Genomic DNA, 16,826 nt, shown 5'->3' with positions numbered 1-16,826 from the left:
GGTGGACACGGAGCAATGGACAGGGAGCAGAACCTAGTCCTTCAGCAGAACCTGGCCTATCGGTAGAACCATGTCCATCAGTGGAACCTGGTTCTTTGTTAGGTAGACCTGGAGCAATGGATGGGAAACAGGACCTGGTCTTTCAGCAGAATCTAGTTCCTCAGTGGGTCAACCTAGAGCAAAGATTATTTTATCTGATAGTTTGAGAGGAGACAATTGAGACAATTAACTTATTTAGTCTTCCAGTCTGAAGAAGGGTCCCAACCTGAAACGCCTTCCGCTCATTCCCCTCCACCGATGCTGCCTGATCCACTGAGTTCCCCCAGAACTTTGCGATTGGCGCAAGATTCCTGGAACCAGCTTTTTTTTCCGGGGAAGACACTATTCCCGAGTCTGCTTGTGCGCGCTTCCAAACCTCTCGGCAGGAGCGGGGAGAATAGGGAATGACTGGAGTGTGAGCGGCCTTCGATTATGTTGGCTGCTTTCCCGAGGCAGCGTGAAGTGTAGGTGGCGTTGATGGAAGGGGTGAGGAACCTCAATCATAACAGTGGCTCCTGTTCACCCAGGGAATGAACCGCTTTGAAGTGAAGGACCAGGGGATGGTTAACTTCATACGTCTGTATTCCAACAGGGAAGATTTAGAATGATAAATCCAGAAGACGAGGGGGGAAAAACCAAGAGGCACAATTAGAGAATAAGAGTTCACCTCAAGATATTGCAGTGTTTTTGTTATATATTGATGCAAAACATAATCACGTTACATATAATTCATCATCGGTCACTAATTTAACGTCCCAATGTCACCACATGCAATATGCCTTAGCAGCAGGACAGAAAGCTAAACAAGTATACCCGATTAACCTACGCAGTGTTGCTCCAATCAATTCTAACAGATTATCTAATGTGTCAATGCATCGTTGAACGAAAGCCAGTAGTATTACTCTCTAATGAGTCATGCTTTACTTGCTGAGAAATCGTGAATGGAATGGAACATTGTGCATTCACAGTTCTGACCTCTGTGGTGGAAGGAAGGTCATTGATCAGATAGCTGGAGATGGTTGGAGCAGGACATTCCTTGATCAGGGAATGCTGGGGATGATTGGACTTGGACATTCATTGATAAGATGGTTGGAGATGATGGGACCAGGACATTCATTGGTGAGATGGTTGGAGATGATGGGACCAGGACATTCATTGGTGAGATGGTTGGAGATGATGGGACCAGGACATTCATTGATGAGATCATGAATGGAACGGAACACTGGGTATCCACAGTTCTGACCTCTGTGGTGAAAGGAAGGTCATTGATGAGATTACCTCCTCCGGCAGCTCATTCCACACACCCACCACACTTTATGTGAAAAAGTTACCCCGCAGGTTCCTAATAAGTCTTTCCCTCCTCACCTTAAACCTATCTCCTCCGGTTCCCGATTCCCCTCCTCGCTAGAGACTCTGTGCGTCTACCCGATCTATATCTCTCTTGATCTTGTACACCTCTGTAAGATCAACCCTCATCCTCCTGTGCTCCAAGGAATAGAGCCCTAACCTGCTCAACGTCACTCTATAGCTCAGGCCCACGAGTCGTAGCAACATCCTCGTAAATCTTCTCTGCACCCTTTCCAGCTTGACAACATCTTTCCAACAACATGGTGCCAAAAACTCAACATAACACTTCTAAATGCAGCCGTACCAACGTCTTATGCCACTGCAACATGACCTCCCAACTTTTATACTCAATGCTCTGACCGATGATGGCCAATGTGCCAAAAGCCTTTCTGACCACCTGATGTACCCGTGATGCCACCTTCAACAAATTATGTATCTATACCCCTAGATCCCGCTGCTCTACAACACTCCCCAGAGCCCTACTGTTCAATGTGTAGATTCTGGCTGTGTTATGTATCTAAATACTATTAAAAGTCTGTTTGTTGTAAAAATGTGGATATCAAATATGTTTGAAACATTACATCTGGAAGAGATGAGATTCCTCTTAGCAGGTAAAGCAGACCAATTCCAAAAGACGTGGTCTATGTTTCTGGACCTATTACAAGTATGAGGTGCAATAGTAATTAATTAATTAAATAAATAAATTTAAAAAAATAAATAAATAAATAAATGGTATCAGGACCTGGTAACGGGAGGTAAAACAACAAAAACAGACTTGGTTGGTAGTTCCCTTTCTGCGGAGTTTAATGTTATAATAGAGCGATTGTTCCTATTTTCTTTTTCTTTCTTTTCTAGGGTCTACTTTCTCACTTTATTTCCTTCTCTAACTTCTTTTCTAAGGGGCTTTCTTTTCCCAACACTCTTGCACTTCACGACTCTTGCGCACTTTCTTTACTTTCTTTACTTCTACCTTTTTCTTAAAGCTCAAAAAAAAAAAATGAAGCGGTACAAAAAATGTATTAAGATATATGTGTTGTGTAGTATTGTAATTTACCGTACTTCTAATAAAAATAAAATTTAAAAAAAAAAAGTCTGTTTGTTTGTCTGTCTGTCCGTCCGGCCGTCTGTGATCTCAGGAGCTATGCCAAAACGGTACACAATAGCTCAAAAATGTTTTCAGAATCTTACTCAGCTTATTCCCGTGGTCGTTCGTATCAAGTTTCTTCACATTTGATGTTATATTTCACAAGTTATTGATATTTCAAGCTTTAAAAAAGCCAATTTTAACAAGATTTTTACTGTTAAAATCCTTCCTGCCAGCTTCCAACAAACTTCGATACAAAGTTGGGGGAGGGTTGCCCCCAAATCAGAAGTACAACATCAATTCTTGTCTTATCAGATCTAGTTGGAGATAGCGTCACAACGGGGACCCAACGGGTCCACGGGTCATCTAGTTGCTCCTAAAATGCAACACCTCACATTTCTCCCTGTTGAATTCCAGTCTCAGTTAAAAAACGCAGGCTCTCAGTCGATAAACAGTATCTGCAGTTCCTCGTTTCTACATTCTTGACTTTCGACTAGTCTCTGGAGAGAGGAAGCAATTTCGACAGCAGCGGAGAAAAAAGGAAATAAAGTCACCGAATGAAAGACCAGGAACAAAGTATTTTGCATCCGCACTGCGACCTTTACAAATGCAATGTTTCGTGTGACTGTGGCTTTCCATGGTAACTGCCTTTGTGTCCTTTACCTTAATTTTAAACGTCAGTAAAGCTAGCTCACAAGCCGAGGACCAAATGCGCGTAATAACACCACAAATACAATCCATCAATGCAAAGACCTCTTGGAAAAATAACGGCAGGGAGATATTGGAAATAATTAAACCACACAATAACTATCTTGGCAGAAATCTGAGGTGAGACAAGTGAAAACTGTGAACAAATTAAAAAAACAACATTCATCCTTTCATTCATCCGGTCTGAAGAAAGGTTAGAACCCTTCGATTCATACGGCGTGGAAACAGGCCCATCGGCCCAACTTGCTCACAACATGACCAACATGCTCCACCTACACTAGTCCCACTTGCCTGATTTTGACCCATATCCCTCTAAACCTGTCCTATCCATGTACCTGTCTGACTGTTTCTTAAACGTTGCGATAGTACCTGCCCCAACAACCTCCTCTGGCAGCTTATTCCATACACCTACTAGCCTTTGCATGAATGATTTACCTCTCAGATTCCTATAAAATCAATCCCCCCTCAACTTAAACCTATGCCCTCTGATTCTCAATTCCCCTACTCTGGGCATAAGACTGTGCATCAACCCGATCAATTTCTCTCATGATTTTATACACCTCTATAAGATCACCCCTCATCCTCCTGTGCTCCCAGCCTACTCAACCTCTCCCTAAAGCCCAGACCCTCCAGTCCTGGCAACATCCTCATAAATCTTCTCATCCCCCTTTTCAATTTAACAACATCTCTATAGCATGGTGGCCAGAACTGAACACAATACTCTAAATGAAGGTACACAAAAATGCTGGAGAAACTCAGCGGGTACAGCAGCATCTATGGAGCGAAGGAAATAAGTGACGTTTCGGGCCGAATCCCTTCTTCAGACTCACCAACGTCTTATCTAACTGAAACTGCAACATGACCTGCAACTTCTACACTCAAAACTCTGACTGTTGAAGGCCAATGTTGGCAAATGGGCCTAGCTTAGATGAGGCACTTGGATGAGTACATAGATAGGAAAGGTTTACAGGGGGAAATGCTGGTAGGTGGGACTAGCATTTCCAGTTTTGTTTATTGTCACGTTAGTTTATTGCAGTTATCGACTCTTACAGCCAAACAGCACATTTGTCAGTTTCAATTTCACTCAGTTTCATTGCTTAGATGGGGCATCGTGGTCAGCATGGTGGAGTTGGGCCGAGGGGCCTGTTCCCACGCTGTCTGACTGTGATGGAGGGAGGGAAGGATGGAGGGATGGAGGAAGGGAGGGATGGAGGGAGGGAGGGAGGGAGGGAGGGAGGGACGGAGGGAGGGAAGGAGGGAGGGATGGAGGGGGGGATGGAGGGGGGGGGATGGAGGGATGGAGGGAGGGAGGGAGGGAGGGAGGGAGGGAGGGGGGGGAGGGGATGGGAGGGAGGGGGGAGGAGGAGGGATGGAGGGAGGGAGGGAGGGATGGATGGATGGAGGAAGGGAGGGAGGGAGGGGGAGGGAGGGGGGGAGAGAGAAAGAGAGAGAGGGGGAGGGAGAGGGAAAGAGAGAGAGGGAGGAGAGAGGGGGAGCGAAGAGATAGAGGGAGGGAGAGAGAGGGAGGGAGGGAGGGAGGGAGGGAGGGAGGGAGGGAGGGAGGGAGGGAGGGAGGGAGGGAGGGAGGAGGGAGGGAGGGGGGGAGGGAAGGGGAAGGGAGGGGGTGTGTGTGCGTTCTGCTGCTTACCTGGGCCACAGCCACCTGGGTCTGCTGGTGCTGCTGCTGGAGTTGCTGCTGGAGCAGCTGGAGCTGGTGGTGGGCGGAGAGAGCGGCGTTCCCAGCGGCAGGCGGCCGGACGAGGGCAGCAACATCTTGGGTGAGGCCATCAGGATACTTGGGCTGCCGTCCCGGAGCTGGAAGAGAGCGGGGAGGTTGGTGTGAGAGAAGCCTGGGTTAAGGGAGAGGGTTGATTCCATAGAATGGCAGTGGCACGGTGGCGCAGCGGTACTGTGGTGGAAAGCCTCTGACACAATTAGCAACTTGCAAAATGAATACAGAAGATCGACACAAAAAGCTGGGGTGACTCAGCGGGACAGGCAGCATCTCTGGAGAGAAGGAATGAGTGACATAGAAACATATAAAATAGGTGCAGGAGCAGGCCATTCGGCCCTTCGAGCCTGCACCGCCATTCAATATGATCATGGCTGATCATCCAACTCAGTATCGTGTACCTGCCTTCTCTCCACACCCCCTGATCCCTTTAGCCACAAGGGCCATATCTAACTCCCTCTTCAATATAGCCAATGAACTGGCCTCAACAACCTTCTGTGGCAGAGAATTCCACAGATTCACCACTCTCTGTGTGAAAAAATAAATTCTCATCTCGGTCCTAAAAGACTTCCCCCTTATCCTTAAACTGTGACCCCTTGTTCTGGGCTTCCCCAACATCGGGTCGAGACCCTTCTTCAGACTGAGTGAGTACAGAGGCTGGGGGAAGACAGTGAAAGCTGCAACAGTAGATTGTTAACCAGGTATTCGATTCACAGACATAAGAACAGGCTAAACAGTGGTGCAGCGGTAGAGATGCTGTCTCACAGCGCCAGAGACCCAGGTTCAATCCTGACTACGGGTGCTGTCTGTGCGGCGTTTGAACGTTCTCCCTGTGACCGCGTGGGTTTTCTCCGGGTGCTCCGGCTTCCTGCCACATTCCAAAGATGTGCAGGTTTGTAGGTTAATTGGCTTAGTGCATAGGATAGTGCAAGTATACGAGGATCTCCGATCGGCCGCAGACTCGGTGGTTCAAAGGGCCCGTTTCCGCAAGGTATCTCTAAACTAAAACTAAACAAAAAAAAACACAAATAGAATATTACACTCTGATCACGATTAGCCATTAATTTGGTGAAATTGTCTCTATTTTGAAACCCTTAAATTGAAGGGACAAGATTTAATAGGTACCTGATGAGCCACTTTTTCACACAAAGGGTGGTGGGTGTATGTAACGAGCTGCCAGAGGAGGTAGTTGAGGCAAGGACTATAACAGCATTTAACAGACGGATGTCCAGGGTTATGGGGAGAAGGCAGGAGAATGGGGTTGAGAGGGCCAAATCAGCCATGATTGAATGGCAGAGTAGACTGAATGGGCCGAATGACCTAATTCTGCTCCTATAACATGAACATGCGCATTTGGTCCTTCGTTTCAATGTTTAATTTAATTGTTGAACATACTGCGGCTTAATTTCATGTTGTTACGAGTATTAAAACAATCGTAAGTTCAGCTGCAAGAATTCAGCTTGGTGTAAAGGTGAACATTGGGCGACACGGTGGCGCAGCGGGTAGAGCTGCTACCTCATAGCTCCAGAGACCCGGGTCCGATCCTGACGGCGGGTGCTGTCTGACGTGTGGTGTTTCCAGAGCTCAGTCACAGGAAGAACGTACAAACTCCGTACAGACAGCACCTGAGGTCAGGATCAAACCCAGGTCTCTGGCGCTGTGAGGCAGCAAATCTACCCGCTGCGACTTTGCGCCCCCTTCATGTGGGTTTTATCTCCAACTAGATCTGATAAGACACGAATTGATGTTGTACTTCTGATTTAAGTCTAGAAACTGCTAATGACAATTCTAATGGGTGATTATTTAATGGGCCACATCAAAACCTCACTCCGTTGCCTTTCCATTTATTCACAACACAACCAGAGAAATATCTTTCAAAACTTATTAAGCATTTATTCTCTATTATCCCACTAAATGTAATTTATAGTCTTCAACATATTATTTCCCCTACATTGCTTTTACATTTTATTCTGCTTGTGAACTCAGGCAAAATAAATTACTGCAATAACTTTATATTTGAATCGGACTGGATTGAAAGATGGAGACAGGCTCTGTGGCTCACTGTCCGTGCCAAACCTGTTCTACATGAGAGCCAGTTCCTCCAGCGCTTTGTGCTTTACTTAAGACTCCAGCATCTGCAGTTCCTTGTGTCTCAATGTTATCTCAATTTTGCATCTACTCACTATGAGGCAGTGAGCATTTTATTACTGAGGGCCCATTAACCTACAAACTCACACTTCTTCTTTGGAGCATGGGAGGGAACCGGAGCACCTGGAGGAAACCCACGTGGTCACAGGGAGAGCATGCAAACTCCACACAGACAGCACCTGAGGTCCGGATGGAACTCGGGTGTCTGGCGCTATGAGGCTGCGGCGCTCCCAGAGGTACCACGGTGCCTTTCATTTAACAGGTGTTCAAAAAGTCCGACAGAAAATACTCCATTCAAGAAAAACTACATAAGCATAGGCTGGGATTGGCACTAATTTGGTTCCATTGTTGCTCTGGCCAAAAATAGACTATCCTTTCATCTGGCTTTAGATTATTTTAGGTAGACACAAAATGCTGGAGAAACTCAGCGGGACAGGCAGCATCTACGGAGAGAAGGAATTGGCGACGTTTTTGGCTCGATACCCTTCTTCTGATGTCGGGGGGGGGGTTGGGGGGGGGGGGGGGGGGAGTGGGGGGGGGAATGAAGAGAAGGAGCAAGGGCTGCCTGAAATCAGAGAAGTCTATTTTCATATCGCTGGGGTGTAAACTAGCCAAGGGAAATATGAGGTGCTATTCCTCCAATTTGCGCTGGGCCTCACTCTAACAATGGAGGAGGCCCAGGACAGAAAGGTCAGTGTGGGAATGGGAGGGGGAGTTGAAGTGCTGGGCCACAGGGAGATCGGCTTGGTTAAGACGGACTGAGCGGAGGTGTGTTTGGTTTCAAGACACAGTGCAGAAACAGGCCCTTTGGCCCACCAAGACCGCTCCGACCACCAGCGATACTAGCACTACACTGCTCATTAAGGGCAATTCACTATTTTTCACGAAGCCAATTAACCTACAAACTTGCAGGTCTTTGGGATGTGGGAGGAAACTGGAGCACCTGGAGAAAACCCACGCGACCACAGGGAGAACGTACAAACCCCGTACAGACAGCACCCGTAGTCACGATTGAACCCGGGTCTCTTGCGCTCTAAGGCAGTAACTCTACCGTTGCATCACCGTGTGGCCACGGACATTTCAGTCCCCCTCTTCTCTCTTTATCTGACAACCTATTGTCTGCTTTTAATCTTGAGCCTTTGTCCACTCATCAGCCAATCATACCCCCTTCACCTGTATTCACCTATCGCTTGCCAGGCTTTGTTCCACCACCACCTCTTTCCAGCTTTCTGCCTCCTACTACCTGCCATCAGTCTGAAGAAGGGTCCCGACCCAAAATGCCCCCTGTCCATTCCCTCCACGGATGCTGCCTGGCTTGCTGAGTTCCTCCTGCACTTTGTATTTCGTTGACCTGCGCTTACCATTCATCCGGATTTAAATGCTTTTTCATTTAGACCTTAGAGGTACAGTGAGGAAACAGGCCCTTCAGCCTACCGAGTCCGCACCGACCTCCCGTACACTAGTCCTATCCTACACACTATAGACAAATCACAACTTTTTTTACCAAAGCCAATTAACCTACAAACCTGTACGTCTTCGGAGTGCGATAGGAAACCGGAGCACCCGGAGAAAACCCACACGGTCACAGGGAGAACGTACAAACTCGGTATAGACAGCAGCTGTGGTCAGGATCGAACCTGGGCCTCTGGCCCTGAGAGGCAACAACTACCGCCATCTGTACCCGATGAGTCCCCTGTCCAGTCCCTCCACGGGTGTTGCTTGACCCGCTGAGCCACCCAGCACTTTGTGTTACATTGGCATGTGTAGAGTCTCCCCGGATTTAAATGAGTTTACATTTCTCGTTCATTCTCAGTGTTTTCTCCGAACCTCTGGATAATTGCAGTCTTCCTATTCAGCGCCACAGATGTTCCATTTACACATCTCAAGGATTCAACTAATTATTTTTTTGTTGCAAGACTGAGCTTCCCATCAATTCTTAATCCTTTCTGAAGACAATCTCCCAATGAGTGTGCTTTACCCAGATAGAAAGCATGAGATTAAAAGTCACTGAAGTGCAGGATTATGCTATTTAGCTCAATGATCAGTGTTCCGACAATAGTTACAAGACACTATACAATAACAAAAAACACTCCATTGGATAAACACCAGTTTCAAGGCTTAAGTTTTACACAATGACATTGCAGGCCTTTGTGTCAAACGCAGTCTTACAATGGAATTCTGGTCATTGTTCCACACTTCATATCCCAGAAGAAGGCAGTGGTTGCTTTGTACCTTCGAACAAAAGGGATGGGAAAAGACTCTGTGGTTCAGATTGCACTAAATTACGTCACATAACATACTCTTATTAATTCCCAGCAAACCAGTCTGATCCTCTGCCCATTCAGAATGTGTGAAAGAGCAACACAACATGGGATAAAGCCCTAGACACGGCAACTTGCAAAATGAAGACAGAGGCTGGGTCAATACTGTACGCTGCAACAATAGATTATTAACCAGGTATTCAATTCACCGATTTAAGAACGGGCAGCACTGTGGCGCGCAGCGGTCGAGTTGCTGCCTTAGGGGCCTGTCGCACTTTCACGACCTAATTCACAACCTTTTTTACTCGTGGACGTTTTTCATCAGGCTAGAAAAACGCCCCGACCTACTTGATGCCACGAGAACCTACAACTAGCATCACGGCCTGCTACAACCTCCTACGACCTCGTGACGACCATGCTGCGAGTATGAGTCAAGGGCAAACTCGGCAGAGGTCGCGAATTAGGTTGTGAAAATGGGACAGGCCCCTCCCTACCTGCGCCAGAGACCTGGGTTCGATCCTGACTACGGGAGCTGTCTTTACGAAGTTTGTACGTTCTCCCTGTGACCACGTGGGTTTTCTCCGGGTGCTCCGGTTTCCTCCCCACCCGCCAAAGACGTGCAGGTTTGTAGGTTGATGTGACTTTTGTCAAAATTGGAAATTGTCCCTAGTGTGTAGGATGGCGCTAGGGCGTGGGTGATCGCTGGCCGGCGCCGACTCGGTGGGACGAAGGGCCTGTTTCCGCGCTGTATCTCTAAACAAAACTAAAAAGACGAAAGCAGACAAGAAGACGTGCGGCCACCCCTGCATTGTTACCGCTGGCTCTACATTCCTGTGCGAGAGGAGAGGGTTTGCAGGAGGATGCTCACATGGGGCGAAGCAACAAACTAATATAAGATGCGACACGGACCATGGGCCGAGGTGTAAATCACACAGCCATGTGGATCTGATTAAACTCCACAGTGGCCACTGAACTGAGCCTCCATAAATATCATTCCCAGCTGCAGTTTAATTAACTGGAACATATTGAGCCTTTATATTATTGGGGAATTTTATATTACAGTCAGTGGAAGCGGGGAAGCTTCCTTAAAGCCGAGACCTTTCTCTGTAAACCGATGGGTTCGGTTGGTAAAGGAAGGGGATGGTGTCGTTTATGTGTGGGAAGGAACTGCAGATGCTGGTTTACACCAAAGATAGACACAAAAGTGTCTGGAGTGTCTGGAGTAACTGTCTGGAGTGTCTGGAGTAACTCAGCGGGACAGGCAGCGTCTCAGGTTAGAAGGAATGGGTGACGTTTCGGGTCAAGACCTCTCGGGTGAAGAACATGAAGAAGGGTCTCGATCCGAAACGTCGCCCATTCCTTCTCTCCAGAGATGCTGCCTCACCCGCTGAGTTGCTCCAGCATTTTGCGTCTACCTGTCGTTTCTTGTCCTTTTCTGGTGCCTGAGCAACCGTGAAATGTAACTACTCTGCCACCTGAAACTTCATTGTTCAGGTCAAAGCCAGGTTGGAATTCCTTCCCTCAGCATCCTAAACAATAGGGGTGGCACTGTGGCGCAGCTGGAAGACCCGCTGCTTCACAGCGCCATGGGGCCCAGTTCAATCCTGACCACAATGCGATCATACAACCTCCATGCGGACATCACCCGTGGTGTGGATTGAACCCGAGTCTCTGGCGCTGTGAGGCAGCAACTCTACCACTGCGCCGACATCTTCTCTCTTCTTATCTCAAATCGTTTGCACACGTCCTTGACTGACTCGGGAGAACACTCTTTCACATGCCCTGCATTCTCCATTTTAATGAGCTAATGTTGAAATAACTGCTGTCCTCATCAGTAAAGACTTGGACCTGCATAATGTGTCCTTGCCATTTGTCCTATTAGCTGCTAACGTGGCCCATTCCACAGCAACAATTCCATCAAGCCAACTCGTTTTTGACATCTTCCCGGGCTACGGGCATCAACAACAAGAGGGCAACAGTTTAAGTTGACACAAATGAGTTTTAAAAGGAATTCAACTTCAGAGATACGGCGCGGAAATAGGCCCTTCGGCCCACCGAGTCCATGCTGACCAGCGATCACCCCGTATACTAGCACTGACCTACACATAAAGGACAAGTTACACTTTTACCAAAGTCAATTAACCTACTAGCCTGCACGTCTTTGGAGTGTGGGAGGAAACCGGAGCACCCGGAGAAAACCCAGGAGGTTACAGGGAGAACGTGCAAACTCCGTCCAGACAGCATCCGCAACCTGGGTCAGGATCAAACACTTTGTGCTTTGCTCAGTATGGACTCAGAGGGCTAAAGGGCCTGTTTCTTTTTGATTGACGATTGCAAAATGCTATATGGAACCAGGCCCTTTGTCCCATGCTAACCATCTGTAGTTCTATGATATCCCACCTTCTCATTCACTCTCTATACACGAGGGGCAATTTACAGGGGGCCAATTAATCTGCAAACCCGCACATCTTTTGGATGTGCGGGGAAACCGGAGCACCCGGAGGAAATCCACGCAGCTACAGGGAGAACGTGCAAACTCCGCACAGGCAGCACCCGCGGTCAGGATGGAACCCGGGTCTCTGGAGCTGTGAGGCAGCAGCTCTACCCGCTGCGCCACTGTGCTGCCCGCTTATTAATTTAAAGAGACATGACCCCTATATAAGCCCTGTGGGGAAGTTTATCTATGCCTAGTTCCTATTACACTGAAATATTGGGCTGCAAGGTTATAAAGGAAACAAGCCGACGTCAGAGCTAATGTCACTGCACTTTGTAATGAAGTATTTTAATCAAAATTGCCCAAAGGTAGTATTCTGGGACACGTATTTATTTAAAAAATATTCCACTAAAACTGAGCCAAATCAAAATGCCCAGAGGTAATGTTCAGATAATTTGCATTAGTTGAGCTTAATTTCGAGGAAAAACCCTGTGGGAATTTGCTGATCATTATTTAGAAAGAAAATGAAGGCAATTTGCGCTGTGCGCCCTGAGACTCAACGGGACTGTGTACAGGCAAGCTAGGTTGCTGTTTCTCTCTTGACAGTAAAGAGCTTTGGGCGGCACGGTGGCTCAGCGGTAAAGTTGCTGCCTTACAGCGCCAGAGACCCGACCACGGGTTCGACCCCGACCACGGAGTTTGCACGTTCTGCCCGTGATCCGGTTTCCTCCCACATTCCAAAAAAAAAGGCGTGCCACATTGCTACGTTAATTGGCTTCTGCAAATTGACTCTAGTGTGTAGGAGAGTGGTAGTGTACGGGGTGATCGCTGGTCGTCGCGGACTCGATGGGCCGAAGGGCCCGTTTCCGCACTGTATCTCGAAACTAAACTAAGCAATTGCTCCTGCCTTCCCAATCGGTGTAGCTTTTATGTAATGCTTTCACCGGGTGCTCCATTTACCTCCCACACCCCTATGGACTATAAGCGTGCATGCTTATAGGTTAATTGGCTTGTGTAAATTGTCCTTGGTGTGTGGGATAGAACTAGTGAATGAGTCGGCGCAGACTCAGTGGGTGGAAGGGCCTGATCCCACTCTGTGTCTCTAAACTAAACAGAACTATCTCTGGCCTTCGTCTACCCATCCCCCAATACACCCCCCCCCCACCCTCGCCTTTATCCACCTATCACTCACCAGACTTTGTCCCTCCCCCACCTCTCTTCCAGCTCCCCCCCCCCCCCCCCCTTACTACAATCAATCTGAAGAAGGGTCCCGACCTGAAAAGCCAGCTGTGCATGACTTCCAGAGATGTTGCCTGACCCGCTGAGTACCTCCAGCACTTTGTGTGCTTGTTCTTCTTAGGATAAACAATGTTTATTGCGGCTCATCGTCCACCCAATAAATCAGTCAGTGAAACAAAAAGAGTTCTTGGTAACAATCCCTCTTTTTAGAAAAAGGCTTTGTTAAAGTGGTTCCCTTTTAAACTGAATCTTCAAAACTCCTGGTGCGGCCAGAGGTTGTCATTTGATTAGTGGTCAGACTGTCTTGTGGCAAAATCCCCCCAGGCATCGACGACGGAGCATTCCTGTCATTCTTCAATGCCCCTGCAACCCACTCTGTGCCGGACTGGAGCGACAGTGATTGATGAAAGCTTTGGAAACAAGCACAATGGACTGACGGGCTAATAAACTCGCAATGTGTGGACAAGTCAGCACTCACCCAGAACTAATATTCACTCTGGTCACAACTCTGTACATAGTTTCTGACTCTCTCAGTACTCCAGCTGTGCCCAGTGCTCTCCAAGATTACTATCGGCAAAGATGAACAAATACAGGGAGGTGTACAATTCGACAGGGTCCCGCTAATTAAAGTAGGCAGCCAGTGAGACTAAGCGGAGGTTGGGCGATCGTTTCGCCAAACACCTCCGCTCGGTCCGCAAGAACCTACCTGACCTCCCGGTGGCTCAGCACTTCAACTCCCCCTTCAACTCCCCGAATGACCTCTCTGTCCTGTGTCTCCTCCATGGCCAATGAGCAACACCGGAAATTGGAGGAACAGCACCTCATATTCCGCTTGGGGAGTCTGCATCCTGCGGGCATGAACATTGAATTCTCCCAATTTTGTTAGCCCTTGCTGTCTCCTCCCCTTCCTCAGCCCCCGGGCTCCTTTTTCCTTCCTTCTCCCCGCCACCCCCTATCAGTCTGAAGAAGGGTTTCGGCCCGAAACGGTGCCTATTTCCTTCGCTCCATAGATGCTGCTGCACCCGCTGAGTTTCTCCAGCATTTTTGTGTACCTTCGATTTTCCAGCATCTGCAGTTCCTTCTTGGACAATTAAACTAGGCACCTGGCTTGTGAACAGCTCTGTCCAAGACTGCAAGAAATGTTGCAGAGTTGTGGACGTAGCCCAGTCCATCTCACGGGCCAGACTCTCCACCATTCATTCCATCTACACTTCGCGCTGCCTCAGGAAAGCAAGGGTATTTTTTCAAATAGCTTATTCCGTTTAGTTTAGTTTAGTGTAGAGATACAGTGCGGAAACAGGGCCTTCGGCCCACCGAGTCCGCACCGACCAAGAGTTAAGCGTGTTTTACTGTCATATGTCCCAGATGGGACAATGAAATTCTTACTTGTTGCAGCACAACAGAATATGTGAATGTGTAAACATAGTGCATAACGGGGGAAGAGAAAGAAGAAGAAAAGTTCAATAAATAACAAATATAGCCCAATAATAATATAGTGTTTTGCAGCTCAGCTCAGAGCTTATTTGTTGCAGTGTTTAGTAGCCTGATGGCTGTAGGGAAGAAGCTGTTCCTGAACATGGACGTTACACTCTTCAGCCTCCATTACCTTCTTTCTGATGGCAGTGGTGAGATGAGTGTGTGACCAGGATGGTGTGGGTCCTTGATGATTTTGGCTGCCTTTTTGAGGCAGTGACTATGACAGATCCTTTCGACGGTGGGGAGGTCGAAGCCGGTGATGAATTGGGCAGTGGTCACAACTTTTTGTAGTCTTTTTTGTTCCTGGACGTTCAAGTTGCCGAACCAGGCCACGATGCAACCAGTCAGAATGCTCTCTACCGTGCAGCTGTGGAAGTTTAGGAGAATCCTCTTCGACATGCCGAATCTCCGTAATCTTCTCAGGAAGTAGAGTCGCTGATGTGCCTTCGTTACAATTGCATCGGTGTGCTGGGTCCAGGAAAGATCTTTGGAAATATGCACGCCCAGGGATTTGAATTTGACCAGCGATCCCCGCACACTAATGCCCCACTTGGCGATTTTTTAGGCAACTGCCGGCGACTGTCATAGTCGTAGCAGGTTGCTGAAAATCCGGCGACAACCTACGTCATCCTGGCGACGAGCTATTTTCAGCGCCTACGTCAGGAGGTCAAGCGTCGCTCATTGGCGTCAAACCCACTGTCGCCAAAAATTTTCAACATGTTGAAAATTTAGCGGCAACCAGAAAGACATTGCGACTTTTTGATCGATTGAGGAGGAATAACCTCGGCGCCAACCGGCGAACATGTGGCGACAAACTAGTCGTCTGTAGTTGCCTAAAAAATCATCTAAGTGGGACAGGCCCATAACACAAGCCTGACACACACTCAGGAGTCAGGACAATTTAAATTTATACCAAGTATACAAACCCTAGCTAATTAACCTACAAACCTGTACGTCTTTGGAGTGTGGGAGGAAACTGAAGATCTCGGAGAAATCCCACGGGGAGAACGTACAAACTGCACGCGGACAGTACCCATAGCTGGGATCGAACCCGGGGTTCTGGCGCTGCATGCAAGGGCTGTAAGGCAGCAACTCTACTGCTGTGCCACCGTGCCACCCTCGGTTCAGTTTAGTTTACATTATGCAGCGTGGAAACAGTCCCTTCGGCCCACCGAGTCCGCACCGAACACCAATCACCCGTATGCCAGCTCTACTTCTTATTCTGGACTGTTCTATGTTCCAATACTATTTACAAATACATTCAAGCCTACCAAGCACAGGAAGAACAAAGAGAGATATCAGTGCAGAAACATTTTTTTCAGCATTGTGACTTAACAGTTCCAGAGACAAATTCCTCAATGAGATCGGTTGGTCTGAAGAAGGGTCTCGACCAGAAACGTCACCCATTCCTTCTCTCCAGAGATGGTGCCTATCCTGCTGAGTTACTCCTGCATTTTGTGTCTATCTTCGGTTTAAACAGCATCTGCAGTTCCTTCCTACACAGATCGGTTGGAGAATTGGGATTGTGCCCTAGTGTATGGAAGGACCGTTCAGAAGTCTGATACCAGTGGTGCGGCACAGTGGCACAACGCTGCCTCACAGCGCCAGAGACCCAGGTTGCAGTATAATGTGGATAAATGTGAGGTTATCAATTTTGGTGGCAAAAACGGGAAAGCAGACTATTATCTAAATGGTGGCCGATTGGGAAAGGGGGAGATGCAGCGAGACCTGGGTGTCATGGTACACCAGTCATTGAAGGTAGGCATGCAGGTTCAGCAGGCAGTAAAGAAAGCGAATGGTATGTTAGCTTTCATTGCAAAAGGATTTGAATATAGGAGCAGAGAGGTTCTACTGCAGTTGTACAGGGTCTTGGTGAGACCACACCTGGAGTATTGCGTACAGTTTTGGTCTCCAAATCTGAGGAAGGACATTATTGCCATAGAGGGAGTGCAGAGACGGTTCACCAGACTGATTCCTGGGATGTCAGGACTGTCTTATGAAGAAAGACTGGATAGACTTGGTTTATACTCTCTAGAATTTAGAAGATTGAGAGGGGATCTTATAGAAACTTACAAAATTCTTAAGGGGTTGGACAGGCTAGATGCAGGAAGATTGTTCCCGATGTTAGGGAAGTCCAGGACAAGGGGTCACAGCTTAAGGATAAAGGGGAAATCCTTTAAAACCGAGATGAGAAGAACTTTTTTTCACACAGAGAGTGGTGAATCTCTGGAACTCTCTGCCACAGAGGGTAGTTGAGGCCAGTTCATTGGCTATATTTAAGAGGGAGTTAGATGTGGCCCTTGTGGCTAAGGGGATCAGGGGGTATGGAGAGAAGGCAGGTACGGGATACTGAGTTGG

General features: G+C 47.8%; 1 protein-coding gene across 1 annotated transcript in view; it reads right to left on the bottom strand.

Moving 5' to 3' along the window:
- LOC129700656 (uncharacterized protein C1orf226 homolog) overlaps positions 1-8,426 on the bottom strand; it is a 31,339-nt gene extending 22,913 nt beyond the window's left edge. Inside the window, exons 1-2 of the mRNA XM_055641237.1 lie at positions 8,420-8,426; positions 4,827-4,993 (exon numbers count right to left, since the gene is read on the bottom strand). Coding sequence (XP_055497212.1) covers positions 4,827-4,993; positions 8,420-8,426 — 174 coding nt within the window. The remainder of the gene's footprint in view (positions 1-4,826; positions 4,994-8,419) is intronic.
- Positions 8,427-16,826: the final 8,400 nt, after the last annotated feature.

This window comes from Leucoraja erinacea, chromosome 10, assembly GCF_028641065.1.
Source record: "Leucoraja erinacea ecotype New England chromosome 10, Leri_hhj_1, whole genome shotgun sequence".
NCBI lineage: Eukaryota > Metazoa > Chordata > Chondrichthyes > Rajiformes > Rajidae > Leucoraja > Leucoraja erinaceus.
The sequence above is the reverse complement of the archived record's forward strand: the minus strand, read 5'-3'. Positions and strand labels throughout refer to the sequence as shown.